We start from the raw sequence: 22331 nt of genomic DNA, 5'->3' as shown, positions 1-22331 counted from the left end.
ACATTTACTTAAAATTACACCTTTTTAATAATTAAACTATGCTACAACCATTCCTTAACCCTGCTGTACCAAGGCCTGCTTTATTCTCACTGGTAAAAGTTCTTCAATTACAAGACAAAAATCATTTGAACAATTTTGACCAAAATTGTTTTTTTGAACACTCACTGCTTTCAATTCCCCTATCTCTAAACTTCCCTGTCTTTTCTGTCCTAAACTCCAAGTGCACCATCTTAGATGCTTCTCCTTCCTCCCCTGCTGAAATTAAGATTGATCACACTGTCTCCCATGCTGGATCTATCCCAGAATCTCAAAACTGTGGAAATCCTTACCTCCCTCAGATTTCCCTTTCTCTTATAATCCACAGGCTTTTAAAACTCAAGTTTAAAACAAACTACTATTTCTTGATTAATCTCACATTTTGCCACTTTTTTTCAACCTGGGTAGTGTCATGCATTTACGTAGGTTTTCCAATTTAAAAAAAAATCTGGACAATGAAGATATTGACTACTAGGTACCTCTATGATCTTGCTCCATATGGTCTGGTGAGCAACAGCATCCCAGAGAGTAATATGTTTGTCATGCCCACATGTTAGGAATTGTTCCTTATTTGGATGACTGGCAAGACCCCACAGTTCATCCGTGTGACCCTACAGATATTGTAGAAGCAATAAAGCAAATGAAAGCCGTTGAAATCAGCCTTAAGAGCTCAACTGAAAAAACAATCAGAGATCAAATTAGAAACAATGCAGAAAAAACCTTGGGAGATGAATTTAAAATAGAGTACTTTACTTACTATGACAAAATCTTCCAAAATGATATATTTAGCCACACTCAATTTTTGTCTCAGTGAAAAAACGTATTCCAAAAATAACATGCTGGAGCATGGACTATTAATGGGTAGTTTACTGTCTGCTTGAGAAGGTTAATACTTTCCTTAGCTATAAAGGGGTTCTTTGGGCAAGAGGATTGCAGAGGGACAGCCTGCACAAAGAGGAACCAATTCTCCACAATAGACTGCAGTTGGCTGCTCACGAATGTGTTCAAATGTCATTGATTATAGATTAATACGAAGATTCTTTGGCCACTGTGTATGAAGAACAATAAAAGAAAAAGGTGCCTCTCCAACTGTAGTGAATACAAGTACAATAGCACCAATTGAAATTCAGACTGTTACTCATTATCTTTGTAGTTCCATTCCACAGCCAGGAATAATCACAGAAACGGAAAGCCAACCAATTCTGGGCCCTACAAAATGGACTGGTATAAATCTAAAGTCTAAATGGTCACTTTGACTGTAGTGGATTCCACGTGAGTGATTTACAATGGGGATTAATCAGGGGCCGAAATTAGCATGGTTTATGTGCTATAACTGCGTTTGCAATAATGATTTATGAAGTTCTTTCCAGCAATCTAAGGAAGTTAAAGAGATAAAAAGGGCATATTTTGTAGTCACTTGCTCCTACCTGGGTGATTGGGTGAAAGTCTCCAGATAAAGTGCCTTGTATGATGAAATTCCTTGTTGTGCCAATGAGTAACACTTCTCCCCTTCCTTCAGTTACTGTCCTCACTGGACCAAACTGCTCAGGAACCTAAATTAAGAAGAAGAAGGGATAATAGACAGATTCTGTATAAGTCCGACCAGTACAGAAAATGTTATGAAGCTCATTTGCCCTGGCAGTAGGATGTTTGTATTAGCAAGACAACAATGTTATGAAATCAAACTCATTTGTAGGATATGCTTGTGTTATTAGGCTAAACTGTTGGCAGTGAACCACATTTTCTTAAAAATGTAACCCTGCAACTGCCTGTTCTTTTCAGATAATGCAGATGGCATTTCTTTATCATAAAGAAAGTATCAGGTTGTTTTATCTCATAAAACGTACAACCAAAGCAGCGATGGAAGGGACAAAGTACGTATCGCAAGTCTCCAATATCTTTCTATGTCTAGTCAATTATCAGATGCATCCTGCAATTACACAGACCTGAAACTAGCATCAACAATTCTTACACATTTCATCTTATTCTTATTATTTTTAATTAATAAATTGTATTAAATTATTTTTCCATGAGACAAGAGATATTATTTCTAGGAAACAGAATTCTTTTCTGTGTTTTTCAGTATTAAGCACCACCCTTAAGTTATGTTTAACATGGTTCAGATAAAGAGTAAAGCTTCTTCTACTCTGCCCAACAATGCCTATTAACCCTAACCTCAGAAGAGCATCAGTGGGCTGTTTTTCACTTCCTACACCTGCCACCCTTACGGCCTCTGTATAAGACTGTTAATTCATGCTAAATTGTGGATGGTTTGAGGTCAGCAAGTAATTTGAAACTGCCTAAACGTAATTCACATGGGATGAGAAGAGAATTTCACTAGATAGGATTCAAAGCTAGGCACATTCAGTTCTTAACTTGTTTCTGTTTCATAATTAAACAAATAGCGAATAAAAAATCTGGGGAGGGATAAAATGAGCAGCAAATTATTTTCTATACCCCTGTAAAGAAACTCAGCCTCAAACAACACTAAAATGGGCTGTGTTTGATTTGAACCCATGATAATAATCATTAATCCAGCCAAGTACCTTCTGATTAAAACAGGAACAATATGTCAACCATTATTTGGATGGGGGGGGGGGGATGGTGAGGGAAGCCTCGAGTACTCAGAAGAAATAATCTAACAAAGCATGAATGTGATTTATAATTAGGAGAAGGTTTAAAATCCATTGAAAGACATGCTCAATTCCCTATTGGATTTATTAGTGACTATCTTATATTTATGGCCCCTAGTTCTGGTCTCCTGCAAGTGGCGACTTCTTCTCTATGTCTACTCTATAAAACCCTTTCATAATCTTAAAGACCCCTATCAGGTTCCCCCCCACTGGTCTTCTCTTTTTTTAGAGAGAAGAGCCCCAACCTGTTCAATCTTTTCTGATAGGTATAACCTTTCAGTTCTGGTATCATCCTAGTAAATCTTTTCTGCACCTTCTCCAGTGCCTCTCTATCCTTTTTATAATATGGAGATCAGAACTGTTCACAGTACCCGAAGTGTGGTCTAACCCAGGTTCTATAAAAGTTTAACATAACTTCTCTGCTTTTCAATTCTATCCCTCTAGAAATGAACCCCAGTGCTTGGTTTGGTTTCTTTATGACCTTATTAACCTGCGTCGCTACTTTTAGTGATTTGTGTATCTACACTCCCAGATCCCTCTGCTCCTCTACTCCATTTAGACTCTTATTTTCCAAGGAGTATGTGGCCTCTTTATTAGTGAGGTCATAAAAGTCTGATCGAATTTGAAGTGTTTGCTGTCAGGACTATGTTGTAAAGATAGTTTAAAAGGTTTAATATTGGTGAAAATGAAGTAGGGAGAATGCAAATACAAGCCATCATTGAGAAAGCTCCAGGTGGCATAATGCATGGACTTGATCTACACTGGAGAGAAGAGTGTGCAGATCTTTGAAAGCCTTCAGACTCTCCCATATGCTGGTTTGTTTCTCACTTGAAACTTTGACTCCATCTTTTATCTGGCCAGTGGTCTTGAAGGAAGAGAACTGGTCAGGGGTGGGAGAAGAGGAAAATGGTTGCTGGAAGATGCACACTAGTCCAGCTCGTTTTTAATGTTTAAACAATACAGCTCTTTCATTGTTCTGAATAGGATGGTAGGATTTGTATTTGCACTATCCTAGCAACTGATTTGTGCCTCCGATGTACAACCTTAACAGAAGTTCTTCTGCTCTTCCAAGATTCTTTTTAAAAATGAGAGCGTGTACCTTAGCGCTCAAGGGGACCACTTCAAACTTCATAAAGAGTGGTGAGAAAAGTAATGTTATTTACGGTGCTTTTGCTTTTGTTCGCAGCAATGAACTTGAGGGATTGACTTAATATATAGCTTAAAAATGAAAAATAGGTTGAGGAAGCCGTAATGAAATCATTATAGTTCTTTAAATACAGAACCAGTCAATATTAGGGTTGCCAACTCTGGGTGGACGTATTACTGAAGGTTTCATCACATGACCGCCCCACCCAGTCAAACAGCCCTTTTCCCATCACCAATATTTTTATAACTAATACATGAAAGTGTTCAAAGAAAATGAAAAAAAACCACACAATTTTACTAATAGCCCATTGATTTTTCTCCCGGGTTGCTCGCAGCAGTGTCCAGGAGGAACATAGGTATTACCAAACAATAAAAGACCAAGGTCCATCTAGTTCACTTTCTACCATCCTGATAGTTGCATGATACAATGATAATGAAGTTGTTGACTAATCCTAGCAATCAATCTCCATCAATTATTCTTCACCAGACCAGACAAGACACGAGGAAAACCCCAGTGGTGGAGAGCTTTGTGAAATATAGGCCTGTTCACCTGTTCCTCCCAAGCATTCTACAGTTATCACATGTCATGTCTCAAATTACTCATATATTGTATTCCAATCCTTAATCTTTAAGGAGATTAATATTTAATTGTCAGGACAATCCTAACAAGGCTATAGAAGTTCTACCCTGTTAATATAATTACAGAACTGTTGTTCGGAGGAGTATATTCAATTATTTATTGGTAGCCTGAAGAATATATGATAACAGAGCCAGAGAGTGTACTTCTTTGAATGTTGGTCTCCAGGAGTTGGGAAAATATACCATTATTAGCTTTGAAGTCTCACCTCAGTTTCTTGCATCTTCTGGTAGTTGTGGTCCCAGGAGATCAGCTTTCGGTCTTTTCCTCCACCTGATACCAGAGTGCCGTCACGCAGCATGCAAAGTGCAAAAATACCCCCTTCATGGGCCCCCTGAATAGCATAGCTAATGCGGTTGGTACCTAAGATAAATTGTCACAACAGTACAATTGTATTAAAAAGAAAAAATGAACAAAGCATCCTATAGATCAGTTTTGAATCTAATTTCTTAAAATAGAATTTTAGTATTTGTTTCAACAGTTACCAAACCACTTGGAAAGAGATCAGATAATTAGCACTGGTATTTATGAGCAAATAACAATAAAGGAGAGAAGTTTGACTTTTTCCTCTTAGCGTATTTTGCTATAAACACAGTGATTTCCATTTTTTTTGGAGCGGAGTGATAATTTCATTCTTCCTATTCACATCATGGACTCTACAGCTAAGAGATTAGGGGAGGCTGAGCCGCAAGTAGAGGAGCATCGACCCACTTTCAATGGGCTGCCTCGTCATGTTTCTAAAGTTCTATCTTTTAACTCTTTTTATAGGTTTTATTCTGCTCCATTTTTATTTTCATGCCCCCATTCCACTGCACCCCCACAACCACTCCCCAAAAGAAAATCTCCTGGTTCCAGGTCTCTGCAGATACCGCTCAAGTCACATGCCTAGGATTACTAGGCTGCTTTCCTCACTGTGAGACAGCCCTTGGCTTCTATGTCTTTGCAATAGTCTGGCTAAGATTGGAAATTCCAGACTCGAACTTGGGTTTTACCATCTGTGGTAGAGCATGTTGGAATGTCAACAAAGTTCTAAAGCTAGATTTTCATCTTTAGTAGAGAATCGCAGGAGGTGCATGCCTGAATTCCCAAAACACAGAATTCTGTAACAAGTGCATCGAAACGAATATAACAGCAAGCTGATTGTCAGATGAAAGCAGCTGCACTTTCTATGTATGCAATGAACGTGATCAACTTGCTCTAATAAACTATGTACAGGAATAAAAAAAATGTGATTAATATACTATGGGATTTACAGGGCAGAGAAATGGAGTGATTAGATGATGTGGTTGCGTTAACCCACTTGGGCAACTCACCAGTTGAATGGAGAGTTATGCAATGGAATTTTTGTGTTTGTCATGAGCCCACAGCTTTGTGAGAGGCAGAGGCGGGCTCAAATGCTTCTATTGGGACTCACATTTACATTTGGTTTCCAATTACCAAAAGGATTAACTGTTGCCTAAAGTCACAAGCACACATCCGACTTTCATGAATCCATAGCTTACATCTCCAGCTCCAGAGATCACAGAAATCTGGATGAAGGTGTGACCCATGCACCAGATGCTACATTTGTCAAGCAAATGGATTCTGTCATTTGGTTCAGAGCAGGTGTGTCCAAGCTTTTTATTTTTGAGGGCCACTTACCATGGAGCCTCAGGGGCCACATATAGGGCCCGATGTTAGCAGGGCTGCGGGTTCTCGGCGGGGGGGCTATCGGGTGCGTGGGTAACGCGCCCGGTGAAATTAGTCAGCTCCCTGCGCGATTGTAGCATACAATCCACTAACTGGATCCACTTACCTGGTCCTCCGGGTTCCGCACTGCTGATCTGCGCGTCGGGCGGGCTGCGCATGCGCAGTAAGATCTGTCAGCTGGAGGAGCTCTATTTAAAGGGGCAGTCCTCCACTGACAGATGCTGCAACAAACAGAAAAAATCACAGCATGGAGCAGGCCAGGGGGAAGGCTGCTCCCAGTTTAATGATGCCTCACTCCAGGTATCAATACACGGGGTGAGGAGGAGGGGGAGGACAGAGATCTTCCTCCCGGCGGGCGGGAGGAAGCGGCCTGCCTCTGCCACCAGGAAGGCCTGGCTCGAGGTGGCAGAGGAGGTCACCAGCACCACCAACATATCGCCCACCTGCATACAGTGCAGGAGGCGCTGCAATGACCTCAGTAGGTCAGCCAAAGTGAGTACACTTACTCTTTCCCCTACACTCCGTCTGCCACATCACCGCCCCCAACCCACATCTCCTTCTGCACTGCCAACACTACTCTATCACATCACCCCTCATACCCACTCAAACCTCATCCTCATCGTACCTGCACCTACTCACCTCGCTAGTACTCATCCCGCCACTACCACTCAACCCAATCCTCATACAATCTCATGGCTCTATCTCGTACTCACCCTCTCGTGCATCTCTTTCACGGCCAGCCTCACTCAACCTGCCACTACCTGTGCTGCAGCCACAGGGCATGCATCACATATGTGCAGTAGGCAGCGTAAGGCAAACGTGTCGTGAGCATGAAGGGGATGCACAAGGGTGTTTGAGGGTTTGTCATGGTTTTTACTTCTATTGAATTTCTGACCAACTCACATCACATATTATATTGGCACCACTACTGCCATGTCTTCGTGAATCTTGTCTGGTCTGTACAATAATGCCCTTTCCTGAGGATCACTATGAAGACCCACAACTGATGCCACCCATTGTGTCACTGCAGAGTGGGTGTAGGTGCATTTGCAGGGCTCTTTTGTGCAGACGGCTGAGAGACATCGGCGATATCCCCGGTGGCACCCTGGAAGGATGCGGAGGAGAGGTTGTTGAGGGCAGTGGTGACTTTGACAGCGACAGGTAAGAAGATGGTGCTCGGGCCAGCCAGGAGCAGCTTGGCATGAAGGAGGCTGCAGATGTCCACGACTACATGTCGAGTGACTCTGAGCCTCCTGTGCACTGCTGCTTAGAGAGGTCCAGGAAGCTGAGCCTCGGTCTGTGGACCCTGTGGCGAGGGTAGTGCCCTCTGCGACGCATCTCTCTCTGCGGTAGCCCTCCCTCCTGCTGTGCAGGTGGATGTGTCACAGCACTCTGTTGTGGAGCTCCACGTGTCAGAGGTGGACGGCGTGGATGGCGAGGCTGGTGATGCTGTTCGCCCTCCAAGGAGGTCATGACTGCAGCTACGGCGGCCCCCATCCGGAAGATGTACATCTGAGGGGGTCCGCAAGGTAGGGACATGTGTCTGGACCCCGGGGTAAGTGTGCAAGTTGGTGACTTTGATTGTCAGGAGTAGAGTGGTGGAGGCCAAACTTTGTCCCAAGTGACAGAGTGGCCTCCTGCAATGAGTGAGGGTCTCCCCCCCCACCTGTCAAATGGACCTTTGCAGTTGCCACAGGCTGATGGCTGCAACAGGTCCATTTGAACTGGGAGTGTTTCCCCCAGTGTGGGAAACAGTCCCAGGTTGCTCTAAAATCCCACCCCTCCTCACATAATCCCTTAATCAGGTTAGTTAATGACCTGAACAAGCCAAATAAATACTTTCAAGTGGCATCCCGCTGGCTTTAATTGCCTGCGGGATTTCCACCAGCGGGGGCTGCGTACGCACGCTGGCGCGTCAGCGGGGAACCCGGAAGTGCGCGGGTTCAAGGCGGGCTCCGGTCCTGCTCCGGGATTTCCCGATTTTCGGGGCCCCCCCCCGCCAGGAACGCACCCGATAGCGGGTGCTAAAATGCTGCCCATAAAGTTTAAGCCCATATTCTCATTAATTTGCATATATTTCAAGCTTCTGATACTAACAGATCTTGATTTTGTGATTTAAGATTTATCCGCCAATGAGACAATGAACAGCCCTTTCCAAATCATCAGGCCCATGGAATTTAAACAGAATAAACCAGCGATTAAGAAACATAAGCACAAACAGGGCTGAGTTGCCTGGACTCCACTGGGTGGATTGCCAGAACATGTGGACACCCTGCTTCAGTGGGATACAAAACAATATTGCAATTAAGGACTTTTAAAAAAAAATCTTTTTCTGATACTTTTCTCCTCCTCTCCTGTAGGTGCTGACCCCTTGCTGGGATACAATTCCACAGCTGCCAGGGGCTTTCCAGTAATGACCCAAGAGGCCATCATATGTGACCCTAGGTGTGAGTGTCAGCAGACTACTCAACCATGAGAGCATCACAGCAGAGCTTGATCCTGTCCTCACCCAGTGTCCAGGCACCCGCACTTCGAGCAGCAATCGTTGGCAAGTGGTCAGGAGCAGGATCCCTGGCTCTCCCTAACCCAGCAGCACTGAGACCAATTGTAACACCCAAATCATCAACCTAGCTGAGATCAGTTCATTCATTCACAAACATGTGATCAAATATGGGGCTTTTCTGGTTTTCAAGGCTCAGCTTCTCACTTTTAACCAACAGATCCAGCGAGGAACCCAAAATTTTTACTGAATTCAAAAATAGGGTTTTTGTGATATTTAACAGTAAGAGTTTTATTATATTTTTCTCTTTCACAGAATTCAATCTCATCCAGACTGGGGAGATCAGAAATCCACTGTATCTGCTCTTACCAAAAAAAAACCCAATTAGAGTAACATTTTGTTTCACCATTCTTCTTATTTTCATCAATTTTACTACCCGCAACATTGCAGAATATAATGCTATAAATTATAAAGTACAATCGCAAGGGCATTTGTTGAAGGCAGGCTACTGTCTAATGTCTGACTTCCTTTTATATATTCAGCGATAAAATCTTTATTCATGAATAATGCCCTTGCATGGTACTTTGCACATGATTTAAAGGCTGAAATTAAAATTAGATATCACCAGCAACTGGGAGAAAAGAAGAAACAGAACTAAAATGTGACTTGAAAAGCAAAGTCCGTCTTGATCTCACCTTTTCCCCAGACTAGAATATTTCCACTCGAATCCCCAGTTATTGTATCACCATTCTCAGCAAAGGTCGCACACAGCACAAACTTTGGTTTCTCATGTTTCTATGAAGAAGCAGATACATTTAGATAGCATTTAAAGTTCAATTTTTTTTAGAACAATCCACAACAATTTTCAAGTCATTTGAAGAACCGAATATCTGTTGTAACATGGGCACTTTAAACCATCTGTATGAACAAAGAGACAGAATATTGTGTCTGTAAATGAAAGCATCAGCCTCCATCAAGGATCGGACATGTAGCCAAAGAGTCTGAAATATGTACATTAGCCAATCCCTCCCTCGTGTCCTTTTACTTTGTAGGAATAGAAAAACAAAATCTGATGGTTGGAACTGTGCTGAAAATATTTGAGGGATGTGGATGACATCATTATTCTCAGTCAATCAAGTCATCTGAACTCCAAGTGCAGGTTACAACCTCGAACATAATCAAAGCCAATTTAATTTTATAATCCACACAGATCTCAGCATCTTTCTGTTCATAAACTTTCTGTTGGAACTTAATATCATTTTTTTAGCATCCGACTCATTACTGTTGCCAAATTTTACCACGTATTAGTGTTGCATGTCAGTAATTGGGGGGGAGTTTACACGTTTATGATTACTGATGGAAGTCCAAATCTTTTTAAACTGGAAAATAATGTGCTGCTGTCATGAGACATGAAGAAATATATCGCCGTTCCTTCATCATCGCTGGGTCAAAATCCTAAAACTTCCTACCGAACAGCACTGTGGGAGAACCTTCACCACACGGACTGCAGCGATTCAAGAAGGTGGCTCACCACCACCTTCTCAAGGGTAATTAGGGATGGGCAATAAATGCTGGCCTTGCCAGTGATGCCCACATCCCATGAACGAATTTTAAAAAAACAGAACATTTTACAAAAAAAATTACTGTATTCCTGGGTTATAATATAGCATCGAAAGATCATAGTCAAACCTGCTAGCAACTCAGAAGCATAGAAATCCCAGCTGTATACTAATTAATTGGAAGAGAACTTGCCCACAAATGTACTTCTGTTTTTAACCCTATCAAATTATTCTAATCAAAATGGGAACACTGCTTACTCATGTTCCCTGGATAAGTAAAATCCCTCTTTAATCTTAAGAGTTTACACCCTTGCTAAAGATCACTGACAAACATCGGCACCATGTTGACTAGAGTACAGAATTCCAGTGTCAGTTGTCATTTTTAATGATCTAACCTGGTTTGCAGGATATTCTCACTCCCTTTAGCTTTGGTTCCAGTTTAATTACACCACTTAAAATTTGAACTGTGCTTTCCCATTCATTTTCATGCAGTAAGATCCATCAGGATTACACCGGGATTTCACCTCTGCCAAGGCACATGGTTAGGCAGTGCTGCTATTCTACAACTTATCTCAGTGGAAATGGTTGAAGGCAGGAAAGCAAGAGAGACTGGAAGCCAGAGTTTACAGGATTGAAACTGGCAGCAGGGGTTGCTACTGCTCCTTGACATACATGTAAATTATCTCAGTAACCAACCTGATTTGATCATTTTTTTCAAATTCAAATTTACAGACGTACCTACATTTTTAGGAGACAACTTGTTGCAGTCAAGCAAACTTAACTGTATGTATAAAATTGATGGGGAGAGGAGGGACTTCCAATGCATTAGTGTAATTGTGGAGTGTAAAGGACACACATGAGCAGTGATGCTTGAGCAGTTTGCACATATTATGTGAATTCAAAGTATGTTATTTTCATCCCTGTCCATGCAGTCATATTATTTATAATCCTTTATTTTTCCCATGGAATTTTGCATTGTTTAAAAGTTTTATCAGTATTCAGTGATACCTCAATGATAGTAATAGTGCATTATCTAAGCAAGTACATAATAGGAATCATGTGACTGGTAGAATGGTGTTACAGGGATATTACTTTTGGAGCAATACTTGACTTCCACTGCCCTGTTTATATTAAAAACAATTTTTTTTACTTGAAGGACCCATGTCCTTCCGATTTTTATACAATGCAATCTTACCTCAAACAATCCTTGTTTCTTTGCGAAAGAGCCTCCTTCAAGCGTCCAAAAGTAAATGTGTGATTTCCCACAGGTTACAATAATGTTGGTCTCTGTTGGATGGAAATCTGCTGCAAATACTGGCTCATTTGAACACTGGTAAGGATACAAGTGAACACATATTCATAAGTTGTTTCTAAGCAACCATCAATTCTACATATCATAGAGTTAACTTCAGAGGAATATTTCCTGGCCTTACACCTGCTTTGATTCACTGAATTATTAAGTCTTTCTTCAGTAATTGGTGGGATACCACCCCTCCCGCCCCCGCCACCTTCATTATTTTCCCCTCTCTCTTTAGGAGAGTGTACAGATAAGCTGCTCCCAGGCAGTTGCCATTGCTACTCTTCATCCATCCAAAAGGAAATATCCAAGAGTAGTACAGGCCATTCTTCAAATTCCCTCTCCCTATCCACCCATTCCTCAGACATGTCTACAGACTGGAAACTCAGGGCGTACACTCAATTAACCCACATCTTACAATTACATTCTGCCACTGGGAGGAACCTTTATGCATATTGTTAACATCAGTTAGAGGAAGATAGCTTTAAAATTACATCATAAGGAATAGCACCTCTGTGGAAGTGGGGAATTGACAGCAGAAATTGAGCCTTTGAAGAGTTTTTTCTTCAATATATTTTGTAGCTTTTGAATTAGGCAAGGTAACTCATACTTTCAATGTAAAATTACTCAACCATTCAATATTCCACATCAAGCCTATTTAAAATATCCTTATAGAGCTTTCTGATCAAAGACTGTGAAAAAGACTGTTGGCTGCAAATTGATCTGTAAAAGAAACTATGTATGTGGAAATCAATACAAGTGAACAGGCATGTTCTGCAAGCATTTGTCCACTTTGCATCTCCTTTAATTAAACACCTGACTTCTAGGATCTATAGGGGACCCTGTCAATAAGGTGAGCTGGTGAGTGTTAGAGATGTGGAACACATATTGATAAGTATTTGAATTAAATGTATTTCCCCGCAGTTACCTTTTCCTTTGAAATAAAGTTCATCGTTGCAGTTTACCTCTGTTTTGATAGTGTGGCCGCCCCTCAGCCTCCTCCCCACCCCCACCCACACCCCCCGATTCTGTTGCGCAGGAAAAAATCCTAAAAGCACACTTTTAAAATGGAGGCAAGGTCCTTTGAACATGGTTACAAAGTTATATTGCAATTAAATGCCAATTGTGGTTTCTGAAAGGTTCACTGCACCAGGTTCTCCAGTCTGATTTATACAAATATTTTGCACCTTACAGTGACTATTACAGAGCCTGTCAACAGTTTGCTGAACAGAAGCGCCTGAATAAAAAATACTTTCTTCCAGGAGAAAAACAGAAGCTTAAAGTCGCTGAAACAGAGGGGAAATTTTAAGAACAAAATGGCAGATCAAGATTGTGAGTCATGAGATGTTCATCATTTCTAATCATCTTTTGAAAATGGGTGATTATCTTTCAACCTTTAGCAATTGCTGTATTTCTCTTGAAGAAAAAAGCAATTTAACATATTGTCCAAATTGTTGTGATCAATGGTTTTCGTTCTTTCCTCCAAACATGAACTTAATGTTTGACTTGTAGTCTTTATAACCTGATATTTCCCCGATTGTTTCTGATCAGTGTAAATGGACAGATTTCATATAAAGAGAACATGCAGTCCAGACAAGTTCAAAGCAGACATCTTTCCCTATAATCACTTCAGGACAAATATAATACAAGATCAGATAAAACAGATTACACATGTGGCAGCTACAATATAGATAATTGAAGTGATTGACCACTATCATGTTGCCTGAACAGTCATTTAAATTTAATCTCTGCAATACGGTTGAGAAAGGCATGGATGTTAGGGAACTTGGGGAAATAAATAGTGATGTCTTGAGGAGTGTACATATTACAGAGAGGGAGGTGCTGGAAGTCTTAACGCGCATCAAGGTAGATAAATCTCCGGGACCTGATGAAATGTATCCCAGGACATTATGGGAGGTTAGGGAGGAAATTGCGGGTCCCCTAGCAGAGATATTTGAATCATCCACCGCTACAGGTGAGGTGCCTGAAGATTGGAGGGCAGCAAATGTTGTGCCTTTGTTTAAGAAGGGCGGCAGGGAAAAGCCTGGGAACTACAGACCAGTGAGCCTGACATCTGTAGTGGGTAAGTTGTTAGAGGGTATTCTGAGGGACAGGATCTACAGGCACTTGGAGAGGCAGGGACTAATTAGGAACAGTCAGCATGGTTTTGTGAGAGGAAAATCATGTCTCACGAATTTGATTGAGTTTTTTGAAGGGGTAACCAAGAAGATAGATGAGGGCTGTGCAGTAGACGTGGTCTACATGGACTTCAGCAAAGCATTTGACAAGGTACCGCATGGTAGGTTGTTACATAAGGTTAAATCTCATGGGATCCAAGGTGAGGTAGCCAATTGGATACAAAATTGGCTTGACGACAGAAGACAGAGGGTGGTTGTAGAGGGTTGTTTTTCAAACTGGATGCCTGTGTCCAGCGGTGTGCCTCAGGGATCGGTTCTGGGTCCGCTGTTATTTGTTATTTATATTAATGATTTGGATGAGAATTTAGGAGGCATGGTTAGTAAGTTTGCAGATGACACCAAGATTCGTGGCATTGTGGACAGTGAAGAAGGTTATCTGGGATTGCAACGGGATCTTGATCAATTGGGCCAGTGGGCCGATGAATGGCAGATGGAGTTTAATTTAGATAAATGTGAGGTGATGCATTTTGGTAGATCGAATCGGGCCAGGACCTACTCCGTTAATGGTAGGGCGTTGGGGAGAGTTATAGAACAAAGAGATCTAGGAGTACAGATTCATAGCTCCTTGAAAGTGGAGTCACAGGTGGATAGGGTGGTGAAGAAGGCATTCGGCATGCTTGGTTTCATTGGTCAGAACATTGAATGCGGTAGTTGGGATGTCTTGTTGAAGTTGTACAGGGCATTGGTGAGGCCACACTTGGAGTACTGTGTACAGTTCTGGTCACCCTATTATAGAAAGGATATTATTAAACTAGAAAGAGTGCAGAAAAGATTTACTAGGATGCTACCGGGACTTGATGGTTTGACTTACAGGGAGAGGTTAGACAGACTGGGACTTTTTTCCCTGGAGAGTAGGAGGTTAAGGGGTGATCTTATAGAAGTCTATAAAATAATGAGGGGCATAGATAAGGTCGATAGTCAAAATCTTTTCCCAAAGGTAGGGGAGTCTATAACGAGGGGGCATAGATTTAAGGTGAGAGGGGAGAGATACAAAAGGGTCCAGAGGGGCAATTTTTTCACTCAAAGGGTGGTGAGTGTCTGGAACGAGCTGCCAGAGGCAGTAGTAGAGGCGGGTACAATTTTGTCTTTTAAAAAGCATTTGGACAGTTACATGGGTAAGATGGGTATAGAGGGATATGGGCCAAGTGCAGGCAATTGGGACTAGCTTAGTGGTATAAACTGGGCGACATGGACATGTTGGGCCGAAGGGCCTGTTTCCATGTTGTAACTTCTATGATTCTATGACTTCTATAATAATCCAATAATGTAGACATAAAAATGTACAGAAAGGAAATACCTTAATATCACCTAGTCTCTCCACTTTCTGCCAATCCCACACTGAAAGGACATGATCATTGGAATCATCCACTGCACATAGGGTAGAGCCTCCATTCTGAAAAAGAAATGTAATGGAAGTAACACATATAACAGGATTTCCTACAGCATTTAATACAAAGGCAGTGTTCTAGGCCCAACCATCTTCAGCTGCTTCATCAATGACCTTCCCTCCATCATAAGGTCAGAAATGGGGATGTTCGCTGATGACTGCACAGTGTTCAGTTCCATTCGCAACCCCTCAAATAATGAAGCAGTCCGAGCCCACATGCAGCAAGACCTGGACAACATCCAGGCTTGGGCTCATAAGTGGCAAGTAACATTCGCGCCAGATAAGTGCCAGGCAATGACCATCTCCAACAAGAGAGAGTCTAACCACCTCCCCTTGACATTCAACGGCATTACCATCGCCGAATCCCCCACCATCAACATCCTGGGGGTCATTATTGACCAGAAACTTAACTGGACCAGCCATATAATTACTGTGGCTACGAGAGCAGGTCAGAAGCTGGGTATTCTACAGTGAGTGACTCACCTCCTGACTCCCCAAAGCCTTTCCACCATCTACAAGGCACAAGTCAGGAGTGTGATGGAATACTCTCCACTTGCTTGGATGAGTGCAGCTCCAACAACACTCAAGAAGCTCGACACCATCCAAGATAAAGCAGTCCGCTTGATTGGCACCCCATCCACCACCCTAAACATTCACTCCCTTCACCACCGGCGCACTGTGGCTGCAGTGTGTACCATCCACAGGATGCACTGCAGCAACTCGCCAAGGCTTCTTCGACAGCACCTCCCAAACCCGCGACCTCTACCATCTAGAAGAACAAGAGCAGCAGGCACATGGGAACAACACCACCTGCATGTTCCCCTCCAAGTCACACACCATCCCGACTTGGAAATATATCGCCGTTCCCTCATTGTCGCTGGGTCAAAATCCTGGAACTCCCTTCCTAACAGCACTGTGGGAGAACCGTCACCACACGGACTGCAGCGGTTCAAGAAGGCGGCTCACCACCACCTTCTCGAGGGCAATTAGGGATGGGCAATAAATGCTGGCCTTGCCAGCGACTCCCACATCCCGTGAACGAATAAAAAAAAATAAAGTGCTACACAGACGAAGGATGTACTTCATGAATTGTGTTGAAAGCTAAAGATGAAGCTGAAAGATACCTAAGCATCTTAGCAGAGTCAATGCTAATCATGTGCAACCAATGCACAAGGAAGCCATGCTAAACCATTACAAATCACTGGTTCGACCTAGCTTGGAGTATTGTGTACAAATCTGAGCACCACACTTTACGAAGGATGTCAAGGCCTTGGAGAGGGTACAGAGGAGGTTTACCAGGATGATACCAGGGATGAGGAACTTCAGTTAGTTGGAGAGATTGGAGAAGCTGGGATTGTTCTCCTTAGTGCAGAGAAGATTAAGGAGAGATCTAATAGAGGTATTCAAAATAATGAGGGGTTTTAATAGAGCAAATAGGGAGAAACTGTTTCCACTGGGAAGTGGGTCGGTAACTAGAGGTCATAGATTTAAAATAATTGGCAAAAGAACTAGAGGGGAAATGAGGAGAAATTGTTTCACACAGAGGGTTGTTAAGATCAGGATGTACTACCTGAAAGGGTGTTGGAAACAGATTCTTTTTAGGAACAGGAACTTTTAAAAGGTAATTGGACATGTAGTTGAAGAGGACTAATTTGCAGGATTATGGAGAAAAATCTGGGGTGTGGGTCTAAATTGGACAACTTTTTCAAAGAGCTGGCACAGGCACGACGGGCCGGATGGCCTCCTTCTGTGTTGTATGATTCTATGATTCTATGACTCTATTCAGAGAATACATTCTTATACTTACCGATTTTGAGAAAGCAATACAGGTTACTGACCGATCAAAGAAACCTGTTCCAATTGTGTGCAGTGTATTCAAACTAACAGAATCCCAGATTCGAACATGAGGGGCGGCTTGCTGTGCAAATAAAGCAAAGGCAGATTGATTTCACTACAGTCCAGTCAACAATAAAGGCTTTCTAAAATGGCTCAACAATTTCTACTGGAAATATGAATAGATTTTCCACATGATTTCTTCATTGTATTATTGCAGTTTAAATTATCTACTTAAAACTTCATTAAAATGAGTAGAGGTGCTTTCAAATAGACTGTTGGAGAGTCCATTATTGAAACACCAATCAAGTAAATGAGATGCATTATGTGCCTGCATGTTCTATTTCACTTTACATTAACTTATGAATAAAAAGTACCACACACATTTCCATCCTTGGTTATCCCTGCAACCTGACCAGTTGCTATGGTGATCCTGTCAGGGTGGACTGCAAGGCTGTGAAAAGAAAAACATCTGTCAGCTGTTGCATGAAAATAACGACAGGACTCATATTATCCCTAACTAGATTTGCTAATACCCATTATTACACAATCCCAACTAACAATATTTCAATGTCATTAGTGCTTGTAATTTCATCCTAAGCAGAGCTAAAACAAACACACTGACAGACTGATCGATCAGTCAGCAAATAAGTGAAACCAGTCATTTGAAAATCAGAACATGACATCATCAGAAACCTCAGGTACTTTCCAGCAAGTTTCCTGTTAGCATTAAAAACCTGCACTATAGCAAACAGATGCAAATCAATTGCTCTCAGGCCAGAAATAATTATTTAGACTTACTGTTTTGTAACAAACAGGATTAGAGGACAGGCTGACTGTAAAAAGTGTTAATGTTCTCAGCAATGAGCAGTAAATGGAACTATGGCACATTTACCTGCATGTTTTCCAAAACTTACCACTTGACATCATCATTGTGGCCAGTGTAATGTCTCTGAAGCTGTTCCTCTACATTGTATAGTACGACCACAGATGCAATGAAATATACAATCTCACCGGTTGGCAGAAGATAAAGGTTACACCGGCAATCCCGGCCTCGGTATCCATAGCTGACACATTTGTCAAGGACATATACTGGAGTAACAGGTGAAGCTTCACACAGGTCAAGAGAAACTTTAAAGTTAATTTGTATTCTGAGGCACTTAGACTACAAAGTCAAAGGAAACAATGGTATTACTTTGTGAATTTGCTGCAAAAACATTGAAAACCAAGACAGGACTGTGTCTGTTTTGCAATGCAAAGCTAAAGGTTTGTGTCTTTTTTAAAGCACCAGTGGGAGGAAAATAGAGGGAAAGAAACACACATACAAATTCTGTTTTCTCTGTATATCCCCTCTTAATAGTGCAGGGATTTACCTCCATGTTGCTCAATAAGATTCCAGCTGGGGGTAGAGTTTCCGCTTTGAAGTGCACCTGAAATTGGTTGGGTTACAGTTCAGGTTTCCACTAAAATGTATTTGCATAATCACAAACATAAAATCTTCCATAAACCAGCGCAATCGGGCAGTGTAATAGAATGTAATCATTTCTTTTCTTTCTATTAAAAAGCATTCCTTCATGTATTTAAGAGTGGTAACCTGATGCAGTTTTAATATTACAGCTGAAAATGAGCTTATCAACAATAATAAGCATTTTTAATAAGAGGGTCCAGTCCTCCATCTGTGAATAACCTGCTTTAAAATCTCTGAAAATTACTTTTTTAAAAAACTATACTGAACCATTTAATAGTTTCATTGGTGTACACGAGTTAGTTTCTTAGTAAATTAAATATTTTTTTAATATAAAAGAACTTTTAAAACATGCGTGCCTGTGCGCCTAACAAAATTAGCATAATTTGAAGAGCCTTCCCGAACCACTCACAATGTCAATTGGGGGCGTGGTCAGTTCTGTGGGCGTGGCCTGATTTGGATGAATTGAATCTTGAACCACCAAAAAAGATCGTGGAAAACACGAGCGTAAGTGGTTTTGGGCGTATCTCACTTACATTTAAAATTCCCTGATCATTTGCGCTGGCTCGGCCAATTTCGCCCGGATTGCACTGATATAACTGGCGGAAAAAGCGGAAACTCGACCCCCAGCTGTTTCTTTTAGTACAACTCTGTAACTCAAGGCAATTAGAGATGGGCAATAATGCAGACTTGCCAACAGTGCCCACATCCCAAGAACAAATTTTAAAAAAGGATTTCTAAGTGATGTTTTTAAGCTTTTATTTTAAAAATGTATGCTGTTAGTTTTATGAACTTTAGCCTTAGGGAAAACAATTGGCTCTTTCAGGCTGACACCAATACATTTATTTTGCAGTGCGCATTATGGTGCAAATTGATTTTAGTGGCCTTGCAAATAAATTGCTTTGAACTCTTTTTCTGATGCAAGGGTTTTGTGTTTAGTTTCAGAGTAGCTGGAGTGAGCAAAATGTAGTAGCTGGATCATCTAAAAAATGTGGGCATGTGTCATGCTTATAACAGCACAAAAAAGGCAGAAAATAAAACTACTTTAGCCCTTCATCCAAAGTAAATAATTCACAGAATAAATCCCAAATGAACAAAAAAGGGGAGAAATAAAAAAAGAGGGAAATGCTCAAAGTTAACAAGATGTTCCCCTTGTATTCGTAATACAATGCCATATGGAAGCTGCATTAAATAATTACATATTCAAATATTGTTACACAAGAATATGGGCAGAAAACTAGAATCTCTAGGGTAGAATTTCCCTGGAGGTTCTCCTGACTCACCACCATAGGTTTGGCGGAAGATCCTCGGAAACGTCGGAGAATCGCTGTTAAAGCGATTTCTCCAGGGTTTTCCGTGGATCTTCCTCCGAAGTTATGGCGGGCGATCGGGAGAACCCCCGCAGGAATTAATGTGGGACACTGAATTGGTGTAATGTAAACTGTAAAACTGAGCCCAGTGCTTAGTGCAGATAGGAGCATTGCCACAAATGGCACTCACAAATGGGGTTAAAGAGGCAGGCCCTGAAATTCCATGCCTCCTTTTGCGTCCTGCAGCATTAAATTGGGATGAGTACTTCATTTGGCCAGCAAATTGGGGTGGGAACCATTTCCGCCAATTTTCCAGGAAGTGTTTAGTCATGATGCTCTGGCCATCATGGTGTGGGGCAGGCTTGATGGACCAGCTGGTCTTTTCCTGCCCGCCAATTTCAAATGTTCCTATACAGGCAACACAGTTCCTATGGAGACCTTAGTGAGTTTATGTGTATTAGAAAGAGTTAATAGGTGACTTGTGCCAGCTACTGCATGAGAACCTGCAACCTCGGTCCTCTGTCCACACTGGTCTGTCATTGGCTACAAAGCTGATGACTGAGCTCAACTTTTATGGCACCGAGTCATTTCAGGTAACATAGGGATCTCTGTAATATCAAACGGAATGCAGGACTGGCATATATTCATTCGGTGACTGATGCACTCTTCAGGAGAACTGGGGAATTCACAGTTTGGCATCACAGCAAATCAGCAGCGAGATCGGACCATCCAATTTTATAAGTTGCTGGTTTTCTCAAAGTGCAATAGTTGGCACCCACATTTCTATGCAAGGTCTTACAGTTAACCCCCTCAACTTCATAAGCAGAAAGAGCTTCCACTCCTTGAATTTACAGAATGTGTGTGACAACATGTAAAGGATCCTGCACATCAACCCAAGATTTGCTGGAAGTTGTTATGATGCATTCAAACTTTGGAATTCAGCCCTCCCTGAGTAAGAACATTATGTTAATAGATGGGCATGTGGGTGACAAGGACCACCCCTTCTTCCCACCAAGAGTTGCAGAGAAAAGCAGCAGAGCAGCACTAACAATAAAGCACATACCTTTACCAAAATGGTTATCAAGAGAACCATTGGGGGTTTATAGGAACACTTTCACTACCCTTACAGGGTAGAAGGGGTCTGCACTATGCTCCAGCTTGTGCACCCCACATAGTTGTAGCCAACTGTGTTTTTCACAACCTCATAATTTTCCAGATTTTTTTCCCTAATTGGTCTGGGTTTTTATCTGTTTTTCCACCACTCCCAGGGGATTACATGGCTTCCGGGTGGGGTGGGGAATGTTTATATCGTGATGCACAAGACATCACAATCATATGGAATGTGCAAGACATTTTTTATATGTCTTGCACATTCATAGCAGCTTGCAATGGCGGGGAGCTGCTGCTGACTGGAGCTTGTGCCTGGGCAACCTGGCGTTACTACACGTCACTACCATGGTACTCCGAGAGGGATGGCTGGATGCCTGGCATGCACTGCTGTTCTGAGAAATAGCAGCCTCATGTAGATCTATTCCAGCTGTTGTATTCCACTGGGGCCTGGGCCCATGTCCCCCCTTGATCGGCAAATTGGCTGGTCTAATGGCAGCCACTGCAGATCCTCCAATGGATATGGGAATGAGCTCATCCAGGAAATTCTGGCAGATTCAGCTCTGCAGAGCATCAGTGGGCCCATCTCCAGATGCATTGGTGCAAATCCAGTGCAACTCACAACATGGAATTTTAGGGCCTTTTTCTTGGAGTTTGCCAAACAGGATGGCATTCAAAAAAACATTTCATTGCATCCAGGGAAACATCATTGTATTGCTTATGTGTGGTGTCAGGGTAAATATTATGCCTCGTTGTCATTTATCCCTAATATTCAAACTATATCTTTGTAAGAGCACTATTATACTTAGCTTCCAGTATAAAGAAATCACTTGCCATCTTAATGTGGCTCTTGTGGTCTCAATGCATGCCACAAGCCTCCATCACTACCATGAGCTGTCAGAACGCCGGGTATCCCTGGTTTGCAGTCACTATTGTGGACACAGTAATACTTGAAGCAGTGAAAGTAGGCAAAAATGATTGCAGCATTGGAGCATGTCATGGTGCACGATGGATTGTGTGGCATTGGAGCAGCCCCTTTTGTTAACCTGGAGCTCACAAAAGACTAATTCACTGCCAGACCACAACTTTGTGGAATTCTAAGACTTCCTGGTCCAGTAAGAATGGGACCAGACTGGAAAATTTACATTCAACTAAAAGCCACAATGCAACATCAGAAATTCAGTATAACAGGGCTATAACTAGGTATAAGGTGATTAGATTGTGCTGATATTCTTAATTGTTAGGAACATGAAATCTAGTAAGTAGCATTGTCTTGCAGGTGAAATAAAAGCAGCAAAACAGTAACAAATTTATAGGTTTCATCAGTTGCCGCTAGGCAATATAGTACTGCAATTATCCAAAGAGTGTTTCGATTAAAACATTTCTAAAAGACTACAAGGATTTCACTGCATGTGAATTATGCAATAGATATATAAGAATTAAAATAAAAACAGACAAGCACTTTTCAATCAGGTTTGTGTCTGGAAAGTGGAATTTAAAAGGCACAAACCTAAAATGATAACTATCAAAAGTA

The 22331-nt window shown here is 41.8% G+C and overlaps 1 protein-coding gene across 5 annotated transcripts in view; it reads right to left on the bottom strand.

Annotated features, from left to right (window-relative positions):
* Positions 1 to 22331, bottom strand: part of eml1 (EMAP like 1) — a 196160-nt gene that overhangs the window by 16462 nt on the left and 157367 nt on the right. For all 5 annotated transcript variants that reach the window (XM_067991785.1, XM_067991781.1, XM_067991782.1 and 2 more), the window contains 9 exons: positions 17833 to 17982; positions 17300 to 17369; positions 16890 to 17000; positions 14993 to 15088; positions 11396 to 11530; positions 9337 to 9436; positions 4661 to 4815; positions 1464 to 1589; positions 516 to 647 (listed from right to left, as the gene is read on the bottom strand). In XM_067991785.1, the coding sequence (XP_067847886.1) occupies positions 516 to 647; positions 1464 to 1589; positions 4661 to 4815; positions 9337 to 9436; positions 11396 to 11530; positions 14993 to 15088; positions 16890 to 17000; positions 17300 to 17369; positions 17833 to 17982 (1075 nt within the window). The remainder of the gene's footprint in view (positions 1 to 515; positions 648 to 1463; positions 1590 to 4660; positions 4816 to 9336; positions 9437 to 11395; positions 11531 to 14992; positions 15089 to 16889; positions 17001 to 17299; positions 17370 to 17832; positions 17983 to 22331) is intronic.

Source organism: Heptranchias perlo, chromosome 10 (genome assembly GCF_035084215.1).
Source record: "Heptranchias perlo isolate sHepPer1 chromosome 10, sHepPer1.hap1, whole genome shotgun sequence".
NCBI classification, from domain to species: domain Eukaryota; kingdom Metazoa; phylum Chordata; class Chondrichthyes; order Hexanchiformes; family Hexanchidae; genus Heptranchias; species Heptranchias perlo.
This window is presented reverse-complemented; position numbering and strand designations above follow the sequence as displayed.